Source organism: Hesperophylax consimilis, unplaced genomic scaffold (genome assembly GCF_061612785.1).
Source record: "Hesperophylax consimilis isolate HC1 unplaced genomic scaffold, BYU_Hcon_1.0 scaffold_32, whole genome shotgun sequence".
NCBI classification, from domain to species: Eukaryota; Metazoa; Arthropoda; class Insecta; order Trichoptera; family Limnephilidae; genus Hesperophylax; species Hesperophylax consimilis.
In genome coordinates, this window is record NW_028301262.1 from 83,142 (window position 1) to 102,760 (window position 19,619).

The following is a 19,619-nucleotide window of genomic DNA, read 5'->3' on the forward strand; positions in this document are numbered from 1 at the left end:
GGTGCTATATCCGTCCCCAACAGTGGGCGCGTATTACAGTGAACAAAGCCAGCAAGATGCAAGGGGGCCCATTCTGGGCCGTTGAACGAATAAAGCAACAAATATGCAAAATAGTAGAGCAGAAATAACAAACATACAAATCCAACAAGATACCGAAACTGTGCGTGTGAGCATGTCGCAATTGCATAAATCTGAATCTCAAGAGGCACGGAGGTGAACAAAATTAATTTCTTTTTTTTTGCTTAAATCTCGGCACACCATGTTTTTCACATGGACATAATTAGCATGTTCTCGCGTGGGCAAACCATCGAGCTTATTTGTTTTAGCTAAAGACGGACTGACTAAAAATATTGTACACAATTGCTCTTCGAAATTAATGTTGATTTACTTTATTTCATTTTCCTACTTTACGATATAAAATATAATTATTTTTTTTACTTTTCATTTAACTTTTAAAAGATCGAACATTGAATTAAGAAAATGAATAGTTGGCGTTTTTTTTTGTTTTGATTCGCGGTCATCGTCTTCAGTGCTCCATTTATCTTTCTGCCATAGATCCCACCTCTACACACTTACAATACATTCGTTATTTTTTATATTAAAATTATATAACAACCGAAATATTCACTATAAATAATTAATATGACAGAACAACGTTTGTCGGGTCAACTAGTATCACTACAAAATCATTTAACAAATGCAATTAAAAAAAAAAATGAAGCAAACAAATCTCAGTATTAGAAATTATCGAGGAACAACTCACAACCATTTCATTCTTGATTTTTTTTTTGTACTGTATATTTAATCAACCACCATAACATGGGCATGCGCCTAGCTTGGTGGTTTTAACATACCTAAAAACTGTAAAAACCAATAAAAACACTGAATAAAGAAAAAAAAATCTCATATGAACTAATAATTCTTCATTCAATTTATCAATTTGTGGATCGACACAAATTAATACATATTTTTTAAATTCAGGAAACACTATATTATAATTATTGATTTTTTCTCTTCTCTGAGAAAAATTCAATTTACAGTTTTTCTTCTATCTTTAATAGTTACCGAGATAAAGACGTAAAAATGCGAACAAGTTAATTGCACGACTAGGTTTTGTTTATCGTGAATTTCAGTGCAACTTACTATAAAACTTTAGTAGAGCAGTAACTTTTTATGTGTTTTTACCAATGTTGAACTTATGAACCAAAATTAGGTTGAAAATTGAAAAGGAGATAGGTAGGTATAGCGTTTTAAACTTTCTTAGAATTAATTATTATTTATAGAAATTTTATATCTTGAAATTCGTAGTGCGGGCGTAATAACAATATTTAAACTAATTTTATCAGCTAAATTTCGTCTAATTAAATAACATGTTTTTAAGAACTAAATAAAACCGTAAATTGGATTACACACCTGCTGTACTGGTATAACGCGAGACCACATTTCCTGAGAAAATTTTTTCGTTTTCTTAGCTTGCTTACATTTGGATATTTGTTTTTGTTTTTACTCCCCATTTTCAATTATGGACCTATAAAAACTCATTATTAGTAATTATAAATACAAACGGAAAGCATTTTTCCATGAGAAATAAATCATTTACTCAGGTAAACACGGAATAAAGACATTTCGAAATCTCAAAATTTTGAGATTTAAAAAATGAATCAGTAAAAAACGAAGTTTTTTTGCTATAAATACATATGTTTTATCAATAAATATATATCTAGATTTTACTAAATAATAAATCTTCCACCCCAGGGACTAGATTCACCCACGCAAACAGCTGAGCCAAATCCTAATTTGGTACGGCCGACATTTATTGCGTATATTAACTGTCATTCAATTTCAGATAAACGCGTATATGTTCACTTCTGTGCCACCAAAATGCGTTATCATCGACAACGAGTCTATATTCCGAGTTTCAGCTCGATTGGATGTTGGGTAGTTCATAAATACTTTCAAAAAAACGAAAGTGAATTTCAAATAGATAATATCAGAAAGAAACACAAGCTTACCCTCACGGTTTGAGAACTAAAAATACCCCTTGCTAAAATTATGTCACCAGGAAAGAAACCGTTAAAAACACTGGCACGGATCTGACATCTGTTCGTTGCCGCTCTCCGCGGGCTTCTGAAGAAATACAAGAAATCAATACAATGTGTCACTCGAAAAATTATTAAGTAAGCGCCTAAGTGGATTTTAATTTTTAGAAAAAAATTAATAAAAACGGTTAAAAAGTTAATCAAGTCAAGTGGTAGCAAATAAACCTAGTCATAAAACAGTATTTTTAAAAAGTTGTTCTTTATACGAGTTTATAGTAAACTCATGAAAAAGAAATCAATTTACTTGTTAACGCTTATATTTTTCATGACGTAAAACCAAGCGGTAGAACAAGATTTGATGTATTCATAGTATATTTTGGTATTTATAACTTATACCGATTCGTAGTAAAGATTAATCTAAATAGTGCTTTCACTTATAGCTTCACCTTAACACAGAATTACGAATACCGCACATTCCTCAATAATCTCCTAGCCCAATTGATGATCTAATGGAGGGAAAATTAGTTATATCTCAAATATTTTTTCTACGGTATCCCCAATTGGGGTAGATACCTATGCGGTTGGGGTTTAAATGTATATGAATTATTACATAAACCAATACACCTGCACAAGCACCGCAGACGAAAACATTTCTAGGTCGAAACGCAAACCAATTAATGCTATTAATTTGTAGTATTTTCACAGTAAACACCTTAACAAGAGTTAGACGACAATTCTTTAGTCTTTACTTAAACGGAAATATTTTTGTTTTGTTTAAAATGGAAACCTTTAAAACATATCAGTTTAACCGGCTAAATCAGCCATTTAACTAGTTCATTTGGCGCCACTTATAATCGTCGTTTTTTTTCCATCAATCTTTTTTTATTCTCTAACGGGGGCAGCTACCAGACCTCTTTAATTGCTAATTAAAAGAGGTCTGGCAGAGTTAAATTTGAATTTAGAGTCTTGCTAAGTTAAATTTATACCTCATTTAAAACAGCAAATGGTTTGAGACCAGACTATGTTGTTGTTTTCTAACAAATTAATTGAATGTAGAATTATCAATATAATCTCCATGTAAATGTGATCAAAATCTGTAATGATGGATGGCAGCTTAAGATTATTCCTATAAACTTAAAACGGAAACATGCTAACATGTTCAGTATGGTTAGATGGAAGGAAAATGGATGTTAGTCGTACCGTCAAATACCTGGGACATATTATCACAGACGACCTGAAAGACATCGAGGATATGGAAAGGCAAAGAAGAGCGATATCCGTTAGAGCAGGTATGCTGTCAAGGCGTTTTCATTTTTGCAGTACAAACGTGAAAAAGTTACTATTCAACGCATTCTGTGCTTCGCTGTACACGTCAGAACTGTGGGTGGATTACACTACATCCCAATGGCATAAGCAAAAGGTCGCTTACAATAATGCTTATCGCCAACTATTCCGCCTACCGAGATACTGCAGCGCCACGGAAATGCTCCTGGAGGGACGAGTACACTCTTTCAGAGAGCTTCTCCGCCATCACATGGGAAGCTTATGGAGCAGACTACACCAATCAAGTAACAAAATCATCACGATGAAAAAATGAAATATTTACACTCAGTCAATCATAATGGCATAATAGAGAAAAATGTTCAGATTTTTTTCCCTGTCTATGAGGTTTTTTATCCAGTTAATAATTTTACTCGTCTGCACACATAAATGTAACGTATTATCATATCAGTATTGCAAATACAACATTCAGATGGTAATAGTAATAAGGCCAAATGAGCCGCAATACTAGTTAGTAAGACACATGAAAGGATATTGTTATAAGCCTTAGCTAGTTAGAGAATTACGGAATAATCCATAAAACACATTAATATAACGTAAAATCAGTTTTGTAAATACAACCATCAGATGACAATAGTAATAAGGCCAAATGAGCCGCAATACTAGTTAGTTAGACACATGAAAGGGTATTGTTATAAGCCTTAGCTAGTTAGAGGATTACGAAATAATCCATAAAACACATTAATATAACGTAAAATCAGTCTTGTAAATACAACCATCAGATGACAATAGTAATAAGGCCAAATGAGCCGCAATACTAGTTAGTTAGACACATGAAAGGGTATTGTTATAAGCCCTAGCTAGTTAGAGGATTACGAAAGAATCCCAAACACATAAATTTAACGTAAAATCAGTCTTGTAAATACAACCATCAGATGACAATACTAATAAGGCCAAATGAGCCGCAATACTAGTCAGCTAGAAACATGAAAGGGTATTGTTATAAGTCCTAGCTAGTTAGAGGATTACGAAAGAATCCATAAAACACATTAATGTAACGTAAAATCAGTCTTGTAAATACAACCATCAGGTGGTAATAGTAATAAGGCCAAATATCCTAACAATCTTAAGGCCACCTATCTTAACAAACGGATCTTTAGAGCATAGGCATCAGGTGTAAAAAATGCTGTACTTGTTCTACCAGTATTTCGATGGAAGATGCTCCGAGGAACTGCGTTATTGATCCCTTTATCACTAGTGCATAGTCTGGATACACGCTAAACGCGCGCACACGTTTTTACGCTGCCAACATTTATTCGACCGGTCGGTGGCCGAGTTGACATCGCGTTTGGATCCCACCCAAGCGTAGTGTGTTTAATTCCTCGGCTGGCTAAGTCCTCCATCACAACACAACATTTTTCAGCTTACTGTGGTGGTAGTAGGAGATTTTCAAATATTGGCAGGTTATTCGTAACCCGGGAATGTTAGTCTTTCTTTAAAAAAAAAATAAAATAAAAAGTTTTTATCCGTTTGGACATTCCAAACTATTTTAGTAGCTTATGTAAATGCATAGATAAAGCTAGAAATTATAAAGGCACAGTATGACTCGGACAATTCTATGGGAGGGGGGAATAAACACATAAGTCAATTTTTTCATTTTTTTTTTATTTGTCCATCGTGAACTATGTAACCATGTTCACAAGTGTTCCAAAACACACACGTCTAGGAACTTTATTATGGATAGTGTTCTCACTGATCCTTATCACACGAAATAATTGACTACAGAAATGGGGGAGAATAAACACATAAGTCTGACTTATGTGCTTTGGAACACAAAATATTTTTAAGACTGGCAAGGTCTATGACTTATTTGACATTTCTCTATGGTAACCGAACTGTCATTGTTCGCGCGTTTTTGGTGTGTTGACGTATAAACAGAAACATTTTGAGGAAACTATTAATACTATTTATCCTATTTACTGTCAAGTGTGGTGAATATTATTTTACAATGGGAAGTAGAAGCAAAAAGATGGTTAAGTTAGCGATGGAACAGAACAGAGGACTTACTAAAGGTAAATATATTTTTTGTTCATAACCTAATTTTGACATTCATGATATTTTTTGATACGTGATATTTTTTTCATAACATACTCTGTTTTAAAATGAGATGGCCACTTTGAATTCTAAATAAAACAAAATTACATATTTTCAACAGGTCCTGCAACAATAATGGATGAAGCGCGGGTCACGAGAGACAATCTAACAGTATTAGAAGAACCAGTAATGGATGCTGTAGCAATCACTTCTCGACATTTGGAAAATGATATCTCATTGTTTGATTTCGATGATTCAGTCGAAGATCCAAACTTTGAACCTCCACCTGAGTCAGATGGGTCCATAATATCATCACGAGCGACTCCAAATGTGGAAAATTTTAGTGTTACTCCTACTCAGGGAAAACATTCACGAAAAATTAAAGCAGACAGGAAAAGTTAACGCAATTCTGGAAAAGAATATCACACTCTTTCGGGAAAACTTCGTAAAGCCCGAAAAATGACACCTTTACCAAATTGTAGGTTAAAATGTAAATCAAAAATACCAGAAGACAAGTGCACTGATATTTTTAACGAATATTGGGGATTACAAAGTTTTAACAGAAGAAGTTCATTCGTAGCTTCATCGATAACTATGTATGATAAAGCCACAAGCAGACCGAGAGCTGGAAACCCAGATGATGAGAAAGTACGACTTAAAACTTATAAATATTTTTTAGGTGTTGACGGGGAAAAAATAAATGTTTGTAAGGGCTGTTTTTTGAAAATCCTCGGAGAAACGGACAATTTCGTGAACTTAGTGGCTTTAAAGAAAAGAAGTTCAGTTGGTGGATTGCAAACATCCGACAATAGAGGCTTGCAGGCTCCTAAAAACAGATGGGGTGAGGACAAAATGGAAGAAATACGGACCCATTTAAAGCAATTCCCGGCTTACGAAAGCCACTATACTAGAAGGCAAAATAACAAGAAATACTTGCCGAGTAACTTATACATCAACATTAATATCTGACATTTTCTAAAACAGCCAGAGGGCAGCCGTCAGAGGACCTTAATCTCAAATTACATTCATGCCAAGGAATTTATCAAAAAAATCAAGGCTTATCATGCCTCTGTCCCACTATAGCACACTCCAAAAGCATCAAATATCTTGGAATTGAAATTGATGATAATCTCCGTTGGAACTCACATATAGATGTAATTACAAAAAAACTAACCAGGTACATATACTTCTTTAGAAACATTCGCAATATCCTCAATATAAACGATATTAAAAAAGTATACTATGCTTTGTGTCAATCACAAATAGAGTACGGAATAACTGGATGGGGGTCTGCCTTGAGCACTCACACAGAGCGGCTCAATATAGCACAAAAAGGAGTATTAAAGACTATACTGAAAGTTCCGCTTAGAACTCCGACAGAAGAAATATTCAAAAACTTCAATGTTTACAATGTACAGAAACTATATTCAAAAAATATTTTATTTAAACTGAAAAAAAAACATATCCGAATACTCCACTGCCCAACATAAATACACAACCAGGGCAAAAAGCGAAAATATCCTGATTACTCCCAGTTTGAACACATCCTTTGGACAGAGAAATAATAAATTCCATGCTATAAAATTGTTCAATGCTCTACCAAATGAAACCAAAAAAATAAACGAAATGAGTATATTTAAAACAAAAGTCAAAACATGGCTTAGAGATCAAAGTAATAATCAACTTACAAACATTATGAAGACAATGTAAAGACAATTCAAAACTAAATACAAAAATTTAAGAAAAACTACAGGCCGCCTCAGAACAGGAAACCCTAGTGAGGACTGTGAAAAAAATACAAAAAATATACTTATATTATACTTTAAACCTACATAATAATGTACGAAATGTACAAAGCGGAATACATAAATCCAGTGTCAATTCGTTACTATAGAGAAGAATTCCACAGAATGAAACTTTCGTTCAAAAAACCCAAACAAGATACCTGCTATGAATGTGACAAATATAAATTAAAAATTGAGTTGACACAGAATGAAGAGGAAAAGGGAGAAATAATCAAAGAGCGGGACACCCATCAAAAAGCTGCAGATTACAGGTATACGAAAGAGTCCAGATTCGGCATTAGCAAAAGAAGATACTTCCGTAAAGTGCTTGACTTTTGACCTGCAGCAGTGTCTTCCGACACCATCATTAGCATCTTCGGTAGCTTTTTATAAACGACAATTATGGACGTTTAACTTGACAATCCATGACAATGCAACTCGTGAGGCAACATGCTACATGTGGCACGAGTCCATAGCTGGCCGAGGTGCAAATCAGATCGCTTCGTGTTTATTTAAACACCTCTCCGCGTTACCACCACGTATCAAAAAAGTTATTTTGTACTCTGATACCTGTGGAGGACAAAATAAAAACTCTCATGTTGCTGCAATGCTCACAGCTATCTTGCAGACAATTCCAGTTGAAACTATAGAACATAAGTTCATGGTCTCCGGCCACTCTCATATGGAAGTTGATAGTGACCATGCAGTTATCGAAAAGAAGAAGAAAAAGCTAAGTTCCCAGATTAACCACCCATATGACTGGTATCAGTTAGTTCGAGGATGTGGGAATCGATTTAAAGTTGTAGAAATGGCTCAGAGAGACTTTTTAATGTTTTCATCACTGCTTAGAGGGCCACTGGTTTTAAGAAAACGAGATTCAGAAGGACAGCCTTTCAAATGGCACGAGGCTTGCTGGTTCCATTATGATAAAAACTTTGGAATTATTGGGTACAAAAAAAGTTTTGCCGACGAAGAACCGTTCCAAACATTAAGTTTAAAAAGACGTAACACTGCAGGGTTACCACAAAATGTTGTATTCCCGATTATTAATAATAATCCAATACCTATAAGTATGGAGAAAAAAAGGGACATTCTTTCAATGTTGGATTTAATTCCCACAATATTTCATGATTTTTATCGACAACTTCCTTCAATTAATGCGCCAGATCAAGATCCAGACCTTGTTGATGCAGAAGATGATTAATCGTCGTACTTCAAATTTTATTATTGCAGTTTTATTATTCACCATTTTCATTTCTGCTATGGCTGCCACTGACTATTTTTATCACGACTTATTTTTTTAAACACAAATCTACCCTAACAAAGTGTTGAAATTATACTAATTGGTGTAGGTCACCAATTTTATTGAAAAATATTAATAAAACTACCTTGTGTATTGTATTTTTTAAACACAAATCTACCCTAATAAAGTGTTGAAATTATACTAATTGGTGTAGGTCACCAATTTTATTGAAAAATATTAATAAAACTACCTTGTGTATTGTATTTTTTTAAACACAAATCTACCCTAACAAAGTGTTGAAATTATACTAATTGGTGTAGGTCACCAATTTTATTGAAAAATATTAATAAAACTACCTTGTGTATTGTATTTTTTTAAACACAAATCTACCCTAACAAAGTGTTGAAATTATACTAATTGGTGTAGGTCACCAATTTTATTGAAAAATATTAATAAAACTACCTTGTGTATTGTATTTTTTTAAACACAAATCTACCCTAACAAAGTGTTGAAATTATACTAATTGGTGTAGGTCACCAATTTTATTGAAAAATATTAATAAAACTACCTTGTGTATTGTATTTTTTTAAACACAAATCTACCCTAACAAAGTGTTGAAATTATACTAATTGGTTGTAGGTCACCAATTTTATTGAAAAATATTAATAAAACTACCTTGTGTATTGTATTTTTTTAAACACAAATCTACCCTAACAAAGTGTTGAAATTATACTAATTGGTGTAGGTCACCAATTTTATTGAAAAATATTAATAAAACTACCTTGTGTATTGTATTTTTTTTTTTGTTGTACCTAAACACATAAGTCATATTTTTTTAGTCATTTTGTTTGTTCAATTACACATAAGTCGAAACTTTTCATGATTTACATTACTTATGTAAATATTACGTTGTTGTAATTGAGAGTGACTCATTGGATAAAACAAAACAGAAAAAAAAATTAATGGGTTCTTTGGAAAAAAAAATGAGAGACAGTAAAAACTGTCTCCTGGAAAGTAAGCTAATTTGACTTATGTGATTATTCCCCCCTCCCATAGAATTGTTCAGTTGGTGGTGTTACAGCTGTACGCTTCAGAAACCACAGATTTCATAAATGGAATTTAACTTTGGTGAGTATATCCCATCAAATCAACGATCTTCAAATCTAGAAATCGGGCCCAATGTCGGCTGTGCATACGTTTAACAGTTATCGTACAACAGTTGAATTGAAAACTGGCAAGTTGTTTTTGCTTCACTTGTAAAACTAACATATCTTGCAAGTGCAAGGACGATGTAATGAATTTGTTCCACCACACAGTTGAAATATAAATACATACTGAAAATATCTAGTATGTATATATTCTACTTTATTTATATGTACTTTAAATTATAAAATAATGGCTATCAAATAATAAACTAACTCATGATTTGGCAAAAGAACATTATTAAAAAAATATTTTCTTTTTACTATGGTATTAAAATTATTGAAAAAGCAAAAAAAAAATTTTTTTGGTGTAACTTACAAAAATACAAATTTTTCGTAAATAAAAGAAAATTTCAACCCAAAAGAAACAGATAACGTAAAGTTCCATCTTGGATACAAGAAGATTATAACAAGATTACCTCTTCCAGTCTTTCCCAATTGCCTCCGCTAAACATTTCCCACTGCGGAGCCACGTTCACGAAGTTATAGGTCGCTCTCTGCGAAGGAGAGAACACAAAGTCGGTTTTGGCGGCTAGGCGTCCTCGAGCAAGGAAGTGCGTGCCATTGATGTAATCGTCGCCGGCACCAATGCCAAGGATGGCATTTAACGATTCGTTCTGTGAGTTAGGTTTATACAAGTCGTTCACGCTCAGGCCGGGGAAGAAGGCGCCCTCTATGAACAAAGAAGACAAATTCATTTGTAAAGGTTCCCACTCTGTAGATTAAAAAGCATATAGATATAGATTAGAGACTTTTTGTTTATTTGTTACCAACACCCCTGCAATAAGTCACCCCAAGTGGATGGCTACGTTTGGTGATAAAGCAGGGGTGCCCGGGTTCATGGGGTAAGGTTACTCTAGGTCGGATTGTCGGTAGATACATTGCCCACCTACTGCGATACGGGTTGGATCGGAAGAGACTGGTTGAGAAAGTTATTTTTAGCTCTCCAGCAGAACTCTCTCGACCTATTGCTGTGCACCGCAGTGAAAGGGATGGATCCATACCTGCGTCTCTCCTGGATTCCCTGATCCCCAGATTCCTACCCACCCCTCATACCATTTCTCTCCCAGGACTTCCTATCCTTTATTTCCTTATTGTTTTTTAAAAATCCTTAAAATATAAGATAAAAGTTCAAATAAAGATGAATACATTAGCTATATAGCACTATGTTCAGTTTATATGTCTCTATGTTCAAATTCAGAGGTAAATACAGATAAATTCATTGGCTATATAGGAATATAATTAGTTTATATGTCTTCATATTAAAATGTGGGTGAATTTATTGGCTATATATTTTTTTATTTTTTTTATTTATTTATTTTTTTATTAATACCCCAAACTAGGCGAATGCCCGTATTATGGTGGTAATAAATAAAAAATAAAAAAAATAAAGAAATCATAAGAAAATATAAAGAAAACATATAAAATAAAATATAAACACAATTATTTTTGTTGTTGGTGAATTTATTGGCTATAGAGCACTATAATCAGTTAATATGTCTCCATATTAAAATTCAGAGGTAAAATACAGATAAATTCATTGGCTGTATAGCAATATAATTAGTTTATATGTCTCCATATTAAAATATGGGTTGAATTTATTGGCTATAGAGCACTTTAATCAGTTAATATATTAAAATTCAGAGGTAAAAAACATATTAATTCATTGGCTATATAGCACTATAATCACTTTATGTGTCTCCATATTCAAATTCACAGGTAAAATACAGATGAATTCATTGACTATATAGCAATATAATTAGTTTATGTGAATTAATAGGTGAATTTATTGGCTATATAGCACTATAATCAGTTTTTATGTCTCCATATTCAAATTCAGAGGTAAAATACAAATGATTTCATTGGCTATATAGCACTATAATCAGTTTATATGTCTCCATATTCACATTCAGAGGTAAAATACAGATAAATTCATTGACTATATAGCAATATAATTAGTTTATGTGAATTTATAGGTGAATTTATTGGCTATAGAGCAATATAATCAGTTAATGTGTCTCGATATTAAAATTCAGAGGTAAAATACAGATAAATTCATTGGCTTTATATCAATATAATTAGTTTTTATGTTTTCATATCAAAATATGGGTGAATTTGTTGGCTATATAGTACTTCAATCAGTTTATTTGTCTCCATATTCAAATTCAGAGGTATGATTTTTTTTAAATGAGGTCATTTAATATTCAACTCGAACGCCAATCACTTAACTCATATTCTAGTTATTGATGGTTAAAAAACCCACACAGCATCCCCAAAGATGACGTAGGCTGTGTGGAACTAATGCAAAAATACGTTTTTTTTTTAAACTTACGTTCGAAACTAATAATAGGTACATTATCCATGTATTTAGCATTATTGGCGTTCTGGTCGTAAATCACATAAGACACCTCGGCTCTATTCTCGTGGAAGCAGATAGTCATGATGGTGTGCGCCTTGCCTGCGGCGGTCAGACCCACGGTGATGATGGTGCCTCCATTATTGTACCCGCAGCTGCCCCCCTTGACCATGGTGGTCACAGGGTTAGCAGTGCAGTTCACATCGGAGAAATTGAACGTGCTGGTGGGCCAGCTCGGCGCCGAGAACATAGTTCCTCCTGTGCAGACGAATTGCTGAAAATAACATCGAGTTATAATAGTTTTTGAAGTTAATGCCAGAAGCAAACTCACTTAGCTATCACACATAAAACTATTAATGGTTGGATTAATGGAAAGCTTCAAATAATAATTGTAATTCACTGACAAAAGAAACTCACTTAGCTATCACACATACAACTATTAATGGTTAGATTAATGGAAAGCTTCTAATAATAATTGTAATTCACTGACAAAGGAAACTGACTTAGCTATCACACATACAACTATTAATGGTTAGATTAATGGAAAGCTTCAAATAATAATTGTAATTCACTGACAAAAGAAACTCACTTAGCTATCACACACAACTATATGGTTAGATTAATGGAAAGCTTCAAATAATAATTGTAATTCACTGACAAAAGAAACTCAATTAGCTATCACACATACAATGATTAGATTACCCAAACATGCTTCACAAATTAAATAAATACCATTCCGGTAGTCGAATAGTAAGTTCGTGAATGATAATCACTTCATGTAGAATCATGAAATACACATTTTTACTGCTAAACAAACTACATTATATTGATTTTGATTCGATTGCGTATCTCATTCCAATATTGAAATAATGCGTCAAGTCCTTCTCGGACGTCCCCGACTTCTCCCGGATCTACCATTCGAATCGTTCACTAAATACTCCTGGCACTAATAAGAACAAACTAATTGTGTTGTATGAATGCAATAGGACGCATACGGGACAAACAATGAAACATTAATTTGTATATGTATAGAAAATAAATATCTTTTGTCTATGATTCAAAATTATAATGCTAAATAATAAAATATGTACAGATCCTAAATCTAAAATATTAATTAGACTGTTAGATAATCAGGAACCGTTGACAAAATGCTATCTGGTACGGGAATTAATTGTAATTAAATAAGTAACATTAAAAATAAAATAAAATAAACTACTCACGGCTTCCACCGGGCTGCCAATCGCTAAGGGATGGTCCAATTTGCTACCGGGGCAAGCCATGGTGACCACCTGTCTGTCGGAGAAGACGAGATTGCCAGTGGTACCCAAGGGGGCCAGCAGGGCTCCACCAGTCTCGAACACGGGCTGCGGTTCTGTCAGAGACGACACAGGTACTGAACAGGAGGCTAAAACAGAAAATACATACATAATAAATCATTTCGTTCCTTTCCAACCAGTTTATAGCTACAAGTGGTGTACCACAGGCAGTGGCGGACAGAGGCCCGGGGCGGCAAAGCCCCGCGGCAAAGCTCGGAGAGCCCCCCCCCTAGTTCAAGAAGTTGATATAATTTTACAGTATTTTTATTCAGTTCACATTTTGTATGTATAAGTGTTTGTTTATTTAGTTAAAATCTTGCAAGCGAAATTTAAATATGGATATGGACGAGGAAAATGAAATACGGATCGATCCGCGAAAAAAATCCGATTCTTAAACTGTTTGAAAATCTAGTCACTATAGCCAGGGCCGTATTATGCTTAAGGTATGGGGCCCGCGTCGGGTAGGGGCCCCTAGGGTAAAGGGGCCCCGAGACGAGCATTGCCTAGGGGCCCTGACATGTTTAATCCGGTCCTGGCAGGGCCGTATGTCAATGCCCCACTGCCTATGGGGCACGCATCGCATAGGGGCCCCTAGAGTAAAGGAGACCCGAGATGTGCATTGCCTATTGGCCCCGATTATGACACCAAGTAGGGATTTTTTTATAAAGGGCACCCTTTTGTTTTATTTATTATGAACGATCATTTTTTTCCATAAAAAACGAAAAAAAATTCGAAGGTCCGCCATTTTTTCTTTTTTTTTAGATATAAAAATAACCCCTATATGATGTCATAGACAGTGATTTTTGAATGGTTAAAGAACTGTTTGAAAATTAAGTCACTATGGCCAGGGCCGTATTATGCGTAAAGCAGTGTAGGCAACTGCCTAGGGACCCCCAGCGGGTAGGGGCCCATGGGGTAAGGGAACCCCGAGACGTGCATTGCCTAGGGGCCCCGACATGTTAATGTTTAATCCGGACCTTGCAGGACCGTACTGTCCATTGGGCAGTAACGTCCACACTCGTATCGGTGGCGCGCACATGCCTACATGTCGGCCGTATTATGCGTAAGGCAGAGTAAGCAACTGCCTAGGGACCCCCATCGGGTAGGGCTCCCATAGGGTAAAGGAACGTGCATTGCCTAGGGGCCCCGACATGTTTATGTTTAATCCGGACCTTGCAGGACCGTACTGTCCATTGGGCAGTAACGTCCACACTCGTATCGGTGGCGCGCACATGCCTACATGTCGGCCGTATTATGCGTAAGGCAGAGTAAGCAACTGCCTAGGGACCCCCATCGGGTAGGGCTCCCATAGGGTAAAGGAACGTGCATTGCCTAGGGGCCCCGACATGTTTATGTTTAATCCGGACCTTGCAGGACCGTACTGTCCATTGGGCAGTAACGTCCACACTCGTATCGGTGGCGCGCACATGCCTACATGTCGGCCGTATTATGCGTAAGGCAGAGTAAGCAACTGCCTAGGGACCCCCATCGGGTAGGGCTCCCATAGGGTAAAGGAACGTGCATTGCCTAGGGGCCCCGACATGTTTATGTTTAATCCGGACCTTGCAGGACCGTACTGTCCATTGGGCAGTAATGTCCACACTCGTATCGGTGGCGCGCACATGCCTACATGTCGGCCGTATTATGCGTAAGGCAGAGTAAGCAACTGCCTAGGGACCCCCATCGGGTAGGGCTCCCATAGGGTAAAGGAACGTGCATTGCCTAGGGGCCCCGACATGTTTATGTTTAATCCAGACCTTGCAGGACCGTACTGTCCATTGGGCAGTAACGTCCACACTCGTATCGGTGGCGCGCACATGCCTACATGTCGGCCGTATTATGCGTAAGGCAGAGTAAGCAACTGCCTAGGGACCTCCATCGGGTAGGGCTCCCATAGGGTAAAGGAACGTGCATTGCCTAGGGGCCCCGACATGTTTATGTTTAATCCGGACCTTGCAGGACCGTACTGTCCATTGGGCAGTAACGTCCACACTCGTATCGGTGGCGCGCACATGCCTACATGTCGGCCGTATTATGCGTAAGGCAGAGTAAGCAACTGCCTAGGGACCTCCATCGGGTAGGGCTCCCATAGGGTAAAGGAACGTGCATTGCCTAGGGGCCCCGACATGTTTATGTTTAATCCGGACCTTGCAGGACCGTACTGTCCATTGGGCAGTAACGTCCACACTCGTATCGGTGGCGCGCACATGCCTACATGTCGGCCGTATTATGCGTAAGGCAGAGTAAGCAACTGCCTAGGGACCTCCATCGGGTAGGGCTCCCATAGGGTAAAGGAACGTGCATTGCCTAGGGGCCCCGACATGTTTATGTTTAATCCGGACCTTGCAGGACCGTACTGTCCATTGGGCAGTAACGTCCACACTCGTATCGGTGGCGCGCACATGCCTACATGTCGGCCGTATTATGCGTAAGGCAGAGTAAGCAACTGCCTAGGGACCTCCATCGGGTAGGGCTCCCATAGGGTAAAGGAACGTGCATTGCCTAGGGGCCCCGACATGTTTATGTTTAATCCGGACCTTGCAGGACCGTACTGTCCATTGGGCAGTAACGTCCACACTCGTATCGGTGGCGCGCACATGCCTACATGTCGGCTGTATTATGCATAAGGCAGAGTAAGCAACTGCCTAGGGACCTCCATCGGGTAGGGCTCCCATAGGGTAAAGGAACGTGCATTGCCTAGGGGCCCCGACATGTTTATGTTTAATCCGGACCTTGCAGGACCGTACTGTCCATTGGGCAGTAACGTCCACACTCGTATCGGTGGCGCGCACATGCCTACATGTCGGCCGTATTATGCGTAAGGCAGAGTAAGCAACTGCCTAGGGACCTCCATCGGGTAGGGCTCCCATAGGGTAAAGGAACGTGCATTGCCTAGGGGCCCCGACATGTTTATGTTTAATCCGGACCTTGCAGGACCGTACTGTCCATTGGGCAGTAACGTCCACACTCGTATCGGTGGCGCGCACATGCCTACATGTCGGCCGTATTATGCGTAAGGCAGATTAAGCAACTGCCTAGGGACCCCCATCGGGAAGGGCTCCCATAGGGTAAAGGAACGTGCATTGCCTAGGGGCCCCGACATGTTTATGTTTAATCCGGACCTTGCAGGACCGTACTGTCCATTGGGCAGTAACGTCCACACTCGTATCGGTGGCGCGCACATGCCTACATGTCGGCCGTATTATGCGTAAGGCAGAGTAAGCAACTGCCTAGGGACCCCCATCGGGTAGGGCTCCCATAGGGTAAAGGAACGTGCATTGCCTAGGGGCCCCGACATGTTTATGTTTAATCCGGACCTTGCAGGACCGTACTGTCCATTGGGCAGTAACGTCCACACTCGTATCGGTGGCGCGCACATGCCTACATGTCGGCCGTATTATGCGTAAGGCAGAGTAAGCAACTGCCTAGGGACCCCCATCGGGTAGGGCTCCCATAGGGTAAAGGAACGTGCATTGCCTAGGGGCCCCGACATGTTTATGTTTAATCCGGACCTTGCAGGACCGTACTGTCCATTGGGCAGTAACGTCCACACTCGTATCGGTGGCGCGCACATGCCTACATGTCGGCCGTATTATGCGTAAGGCAGAGTAAGCAACTGCCTAGGGACCCCCATCGGGTAGGGCTCCCATAGGGTAAAGGAACGTGCATTGCCTAGGGGCCCCGACATGTTTATGTTTAATCCGGACCTTGCAGGACCGTACTGTCCATTGGGCAGTAACGTCCACACTCGTATCGGTGGCGCGCACATGCCTACATGTCGGCCGTATTATGCGTAAGGCAGAGTAAGCAACTGCCTAGGGACCCCCATCGGGTAGGGCTCCCATAGGGTAAAGGAACGTGCATTGCCTAGGGGCCCCGACATGTTTATGTTTAATCCGGACCTTGCAGGACCGTACTGTCCATTGGGCAGTAACGTCCACACTCGTATCGGTGGCGCGCACATGCCTACATGTCGGCCGTATTATGCGTAAGGCAGAGTAAGCAACTGCCTAGGGACCCCCATCGGGTAGGGCTCCCATAGGGTAAAGGAACGTGCATTGCCTAGGGGCCCCGACATGTTTATGTTTAATCCGGACCTTGCAGGACCGTACTGTCCATTGGGCAGTAACGTCCACACTCGTATCGGTGGCGCGCACATGCCTACATGTCGGCCGTATTATGCGTAAGGCAGAGTAAGCAACTGCCTAGGGACCCCCATCGGGTAGGGCTCCCATAGGGTAAAGGAACGTGCATTGCCTAGGGGCCCCGACATGTTTATGTTTAATCCGGACCTTGCAGGGCCGTACTGTCCATTGGGCAGTAATGTCCACACTCGTATCGGTGGCGCGCACATGCCTACATGTCGGCTGTATTATGCGTAAGGCAGAGTAAGCAACTGCCTAGGGACCCCCATCGGGTAGGGGCCCATAGGGTCAAGGAACCCCGAGACGTGCATTGCCTAGGGGCCCCGACATGTTTATGTTTAATCCGGACCTTGCAGGACCGTACTGTCCATTGGGCAGTAACGTCCACACTCGTATCGGTGGCGCGCACATGCCTACATGTCGGCCGTATTATGCGTAAGGCAGAGTAAGCAACTGCCTAGGGACCCCCATCGGGTAGGGCTCCCATAGGGTAAAGGAACGTGCATTGCCTAGGGGCCCCGACATGTTTATGTTTAATCCGGACCTTGCAGGACCGTACTGTCCATTGGGCAGTAATGTCCACACTCGTATCGGTGGCGCGCACATGCCTACATGTCGGCCGTATTATGCGTAAGGCAGAGTAAGCAACTGCCTAGGGACCCCCATCGGGTAGGGCTCCCATAGGGTAAAGGAACGTGCATTGCCTAGGGGCCCCGACATGTTTATGTTTAATCCGGACCTTGCAGGACCGTACTGTCCATTGGGCAGTAACGTCCACACTCGTATCGGTGGCGCGCACATGCCTACATGTCGGCCGTATTATGCGTAAGGCAGAGTAAGCAACTGCCTAGGGACCCCCATCGGGTAGGGCTCCCATAGGGTAAAGGAACGTGCATTGCCTAGGGGCCCCGACATGTTTATGTTTAATCCGGACCTTGCAGGACCGTACTGTCCATTGGGCAGTAACGTCCACACTCGTATCGGTGGCGCGCACATGCCTACATGTCGGCCGTATTATGCGTAAGGCAGAGTAAGCAACTGCCTAGGGACCCCCATCGGGTAGGGCTCCCATAGGGTAAAGGAACGTGCATTGCCTAGGGGCCCCGACATGTTTATGTTTAATCCGGACCTTGCAGGACCGTACTGTCCATTGGGCAGTAACGTCCACACTCGTATCGGTGGCGCGCACATGCCTACATGTCGGCCGTATTATGCGTAAGGCAGAGTAAGCAACTGCCTAGGGACCCCCATCGGGTAGGGCTCCCATAGGGTAAAGGAACGTGCATTGCCTAGGGGCCCCGACATGTTTATGTTTAATCCGGACCTTGCAGGACCGTACTGTCCATTGGGCAGTAACGTCCACACTCGTATCGGTGGCGCGCACATGCCTACATGTCGGCCGTATTATGCGTAAGGCAGAGTAAGCAACTGCCTAGGGACCCCCATCGGGTAGGGCTCCCATAGGGTAAAGGAACGTGCATTGCCTAGGGGCCCCGACATGTTTATGTTTAATCCGGACCTTGCAGGACCGTACTGTCCATTGGGCAGTAACGTCCACACTCGTATCGGTGGCGCGCACATGCCTACATGTCGGCCGTATTATGCGTAAGGCAGAGTAAGCAACTGCCTAGGGACCCCCATCGGGTAGGGCTCCCATAGGGTAAAGGAACGTGCATTGCCTAGGGGCCCCGACATGTTTATGTTTAATCCGGACCTTGCAGGACCGTACTGTCCATTGGGCAGTAACGTCCACACTCGTATCGGTGGCGCGCACATGCCTACATGTCGGCTGTATTATGCGTAAGGCAGAGTAAGCAACTGCCTAGGGACCCCCATCGGGTAGGGGCCCATAGGGTCAAGGAACCCCGAGACTTGCATTGCCTAGGGGCCCCGACATGTTTATGTTTAATCCGGACCTTGCAGGGCCGTACTGTCCATTGGGCAGTAATGTCCACACTCGTATCGGTGGCGCGCACATGCCTACATGTCGGCTGTATTATGCGTAAGGCAGAGTAAGCAACTGCCTAGGGACCCCCATCGGGTAGGGGCCCATAGGGTCAAGGAACCCCGAGACGTGCATTGCCTAGGGGCCCCGACATGTTTATGTTTAATCCGGACCTTGCAGGACCGTACTGTCCATTGGGCAGTAACGTCCACAC

At 40.1% G+C, this 19,619-nt stretch overlaps 2 protein-coding genes across 2 annotated transcripts in view; one reads left to right on the top strand and one right to left on the bottom strand.

The window, feature by feature from the left end:
• Nucleotides 1-19,619, bottom strand: part of LOC149409245 (salivary endonuclease-like) — a 42,673-nt gene that overhangs the window by 13,869 nt on the left and 9,185 nt on the right. The window contains exons 2-4 of the mRNA XM_089650010.1: nucleotides 13,220-13,404; nucleotides 11,976-12,273; nucleotides 10,063-10,316 (exon numbers count right to left, since the gene is read on the bottom strand). Coding sequence (XP_089506136.1) covers nucleotides 10,063-10,316; nucleotides 11,976-12,273; nucleotides 13,220-13,404 — 737 coding nt within the window. The remainder of the gene's footprint in view (nucleotides 1-10,062; nucleotides 10,317-11,975; nucleotides 12,274-13,219; nucleotides 13,405-19,619) is intronic.
• On the top strand, nucleotides 5,874-9,564 carry LOC149409246 (uncharacterized). Its single transcript, XM_089650017.1, has 3 exons — nucleotides 5,874-6,354; nucleotides 7,501-7,966; nucleotides 9,498-9,564. The coding sequence occupies exons 1-3, from the start codon at nucleotides 5,874-5,876 to the stop codon at nucleotides 9,562-9,564; spliced, it is 1,014 nt and encodes a 337-aa protein (XP_089506143.1).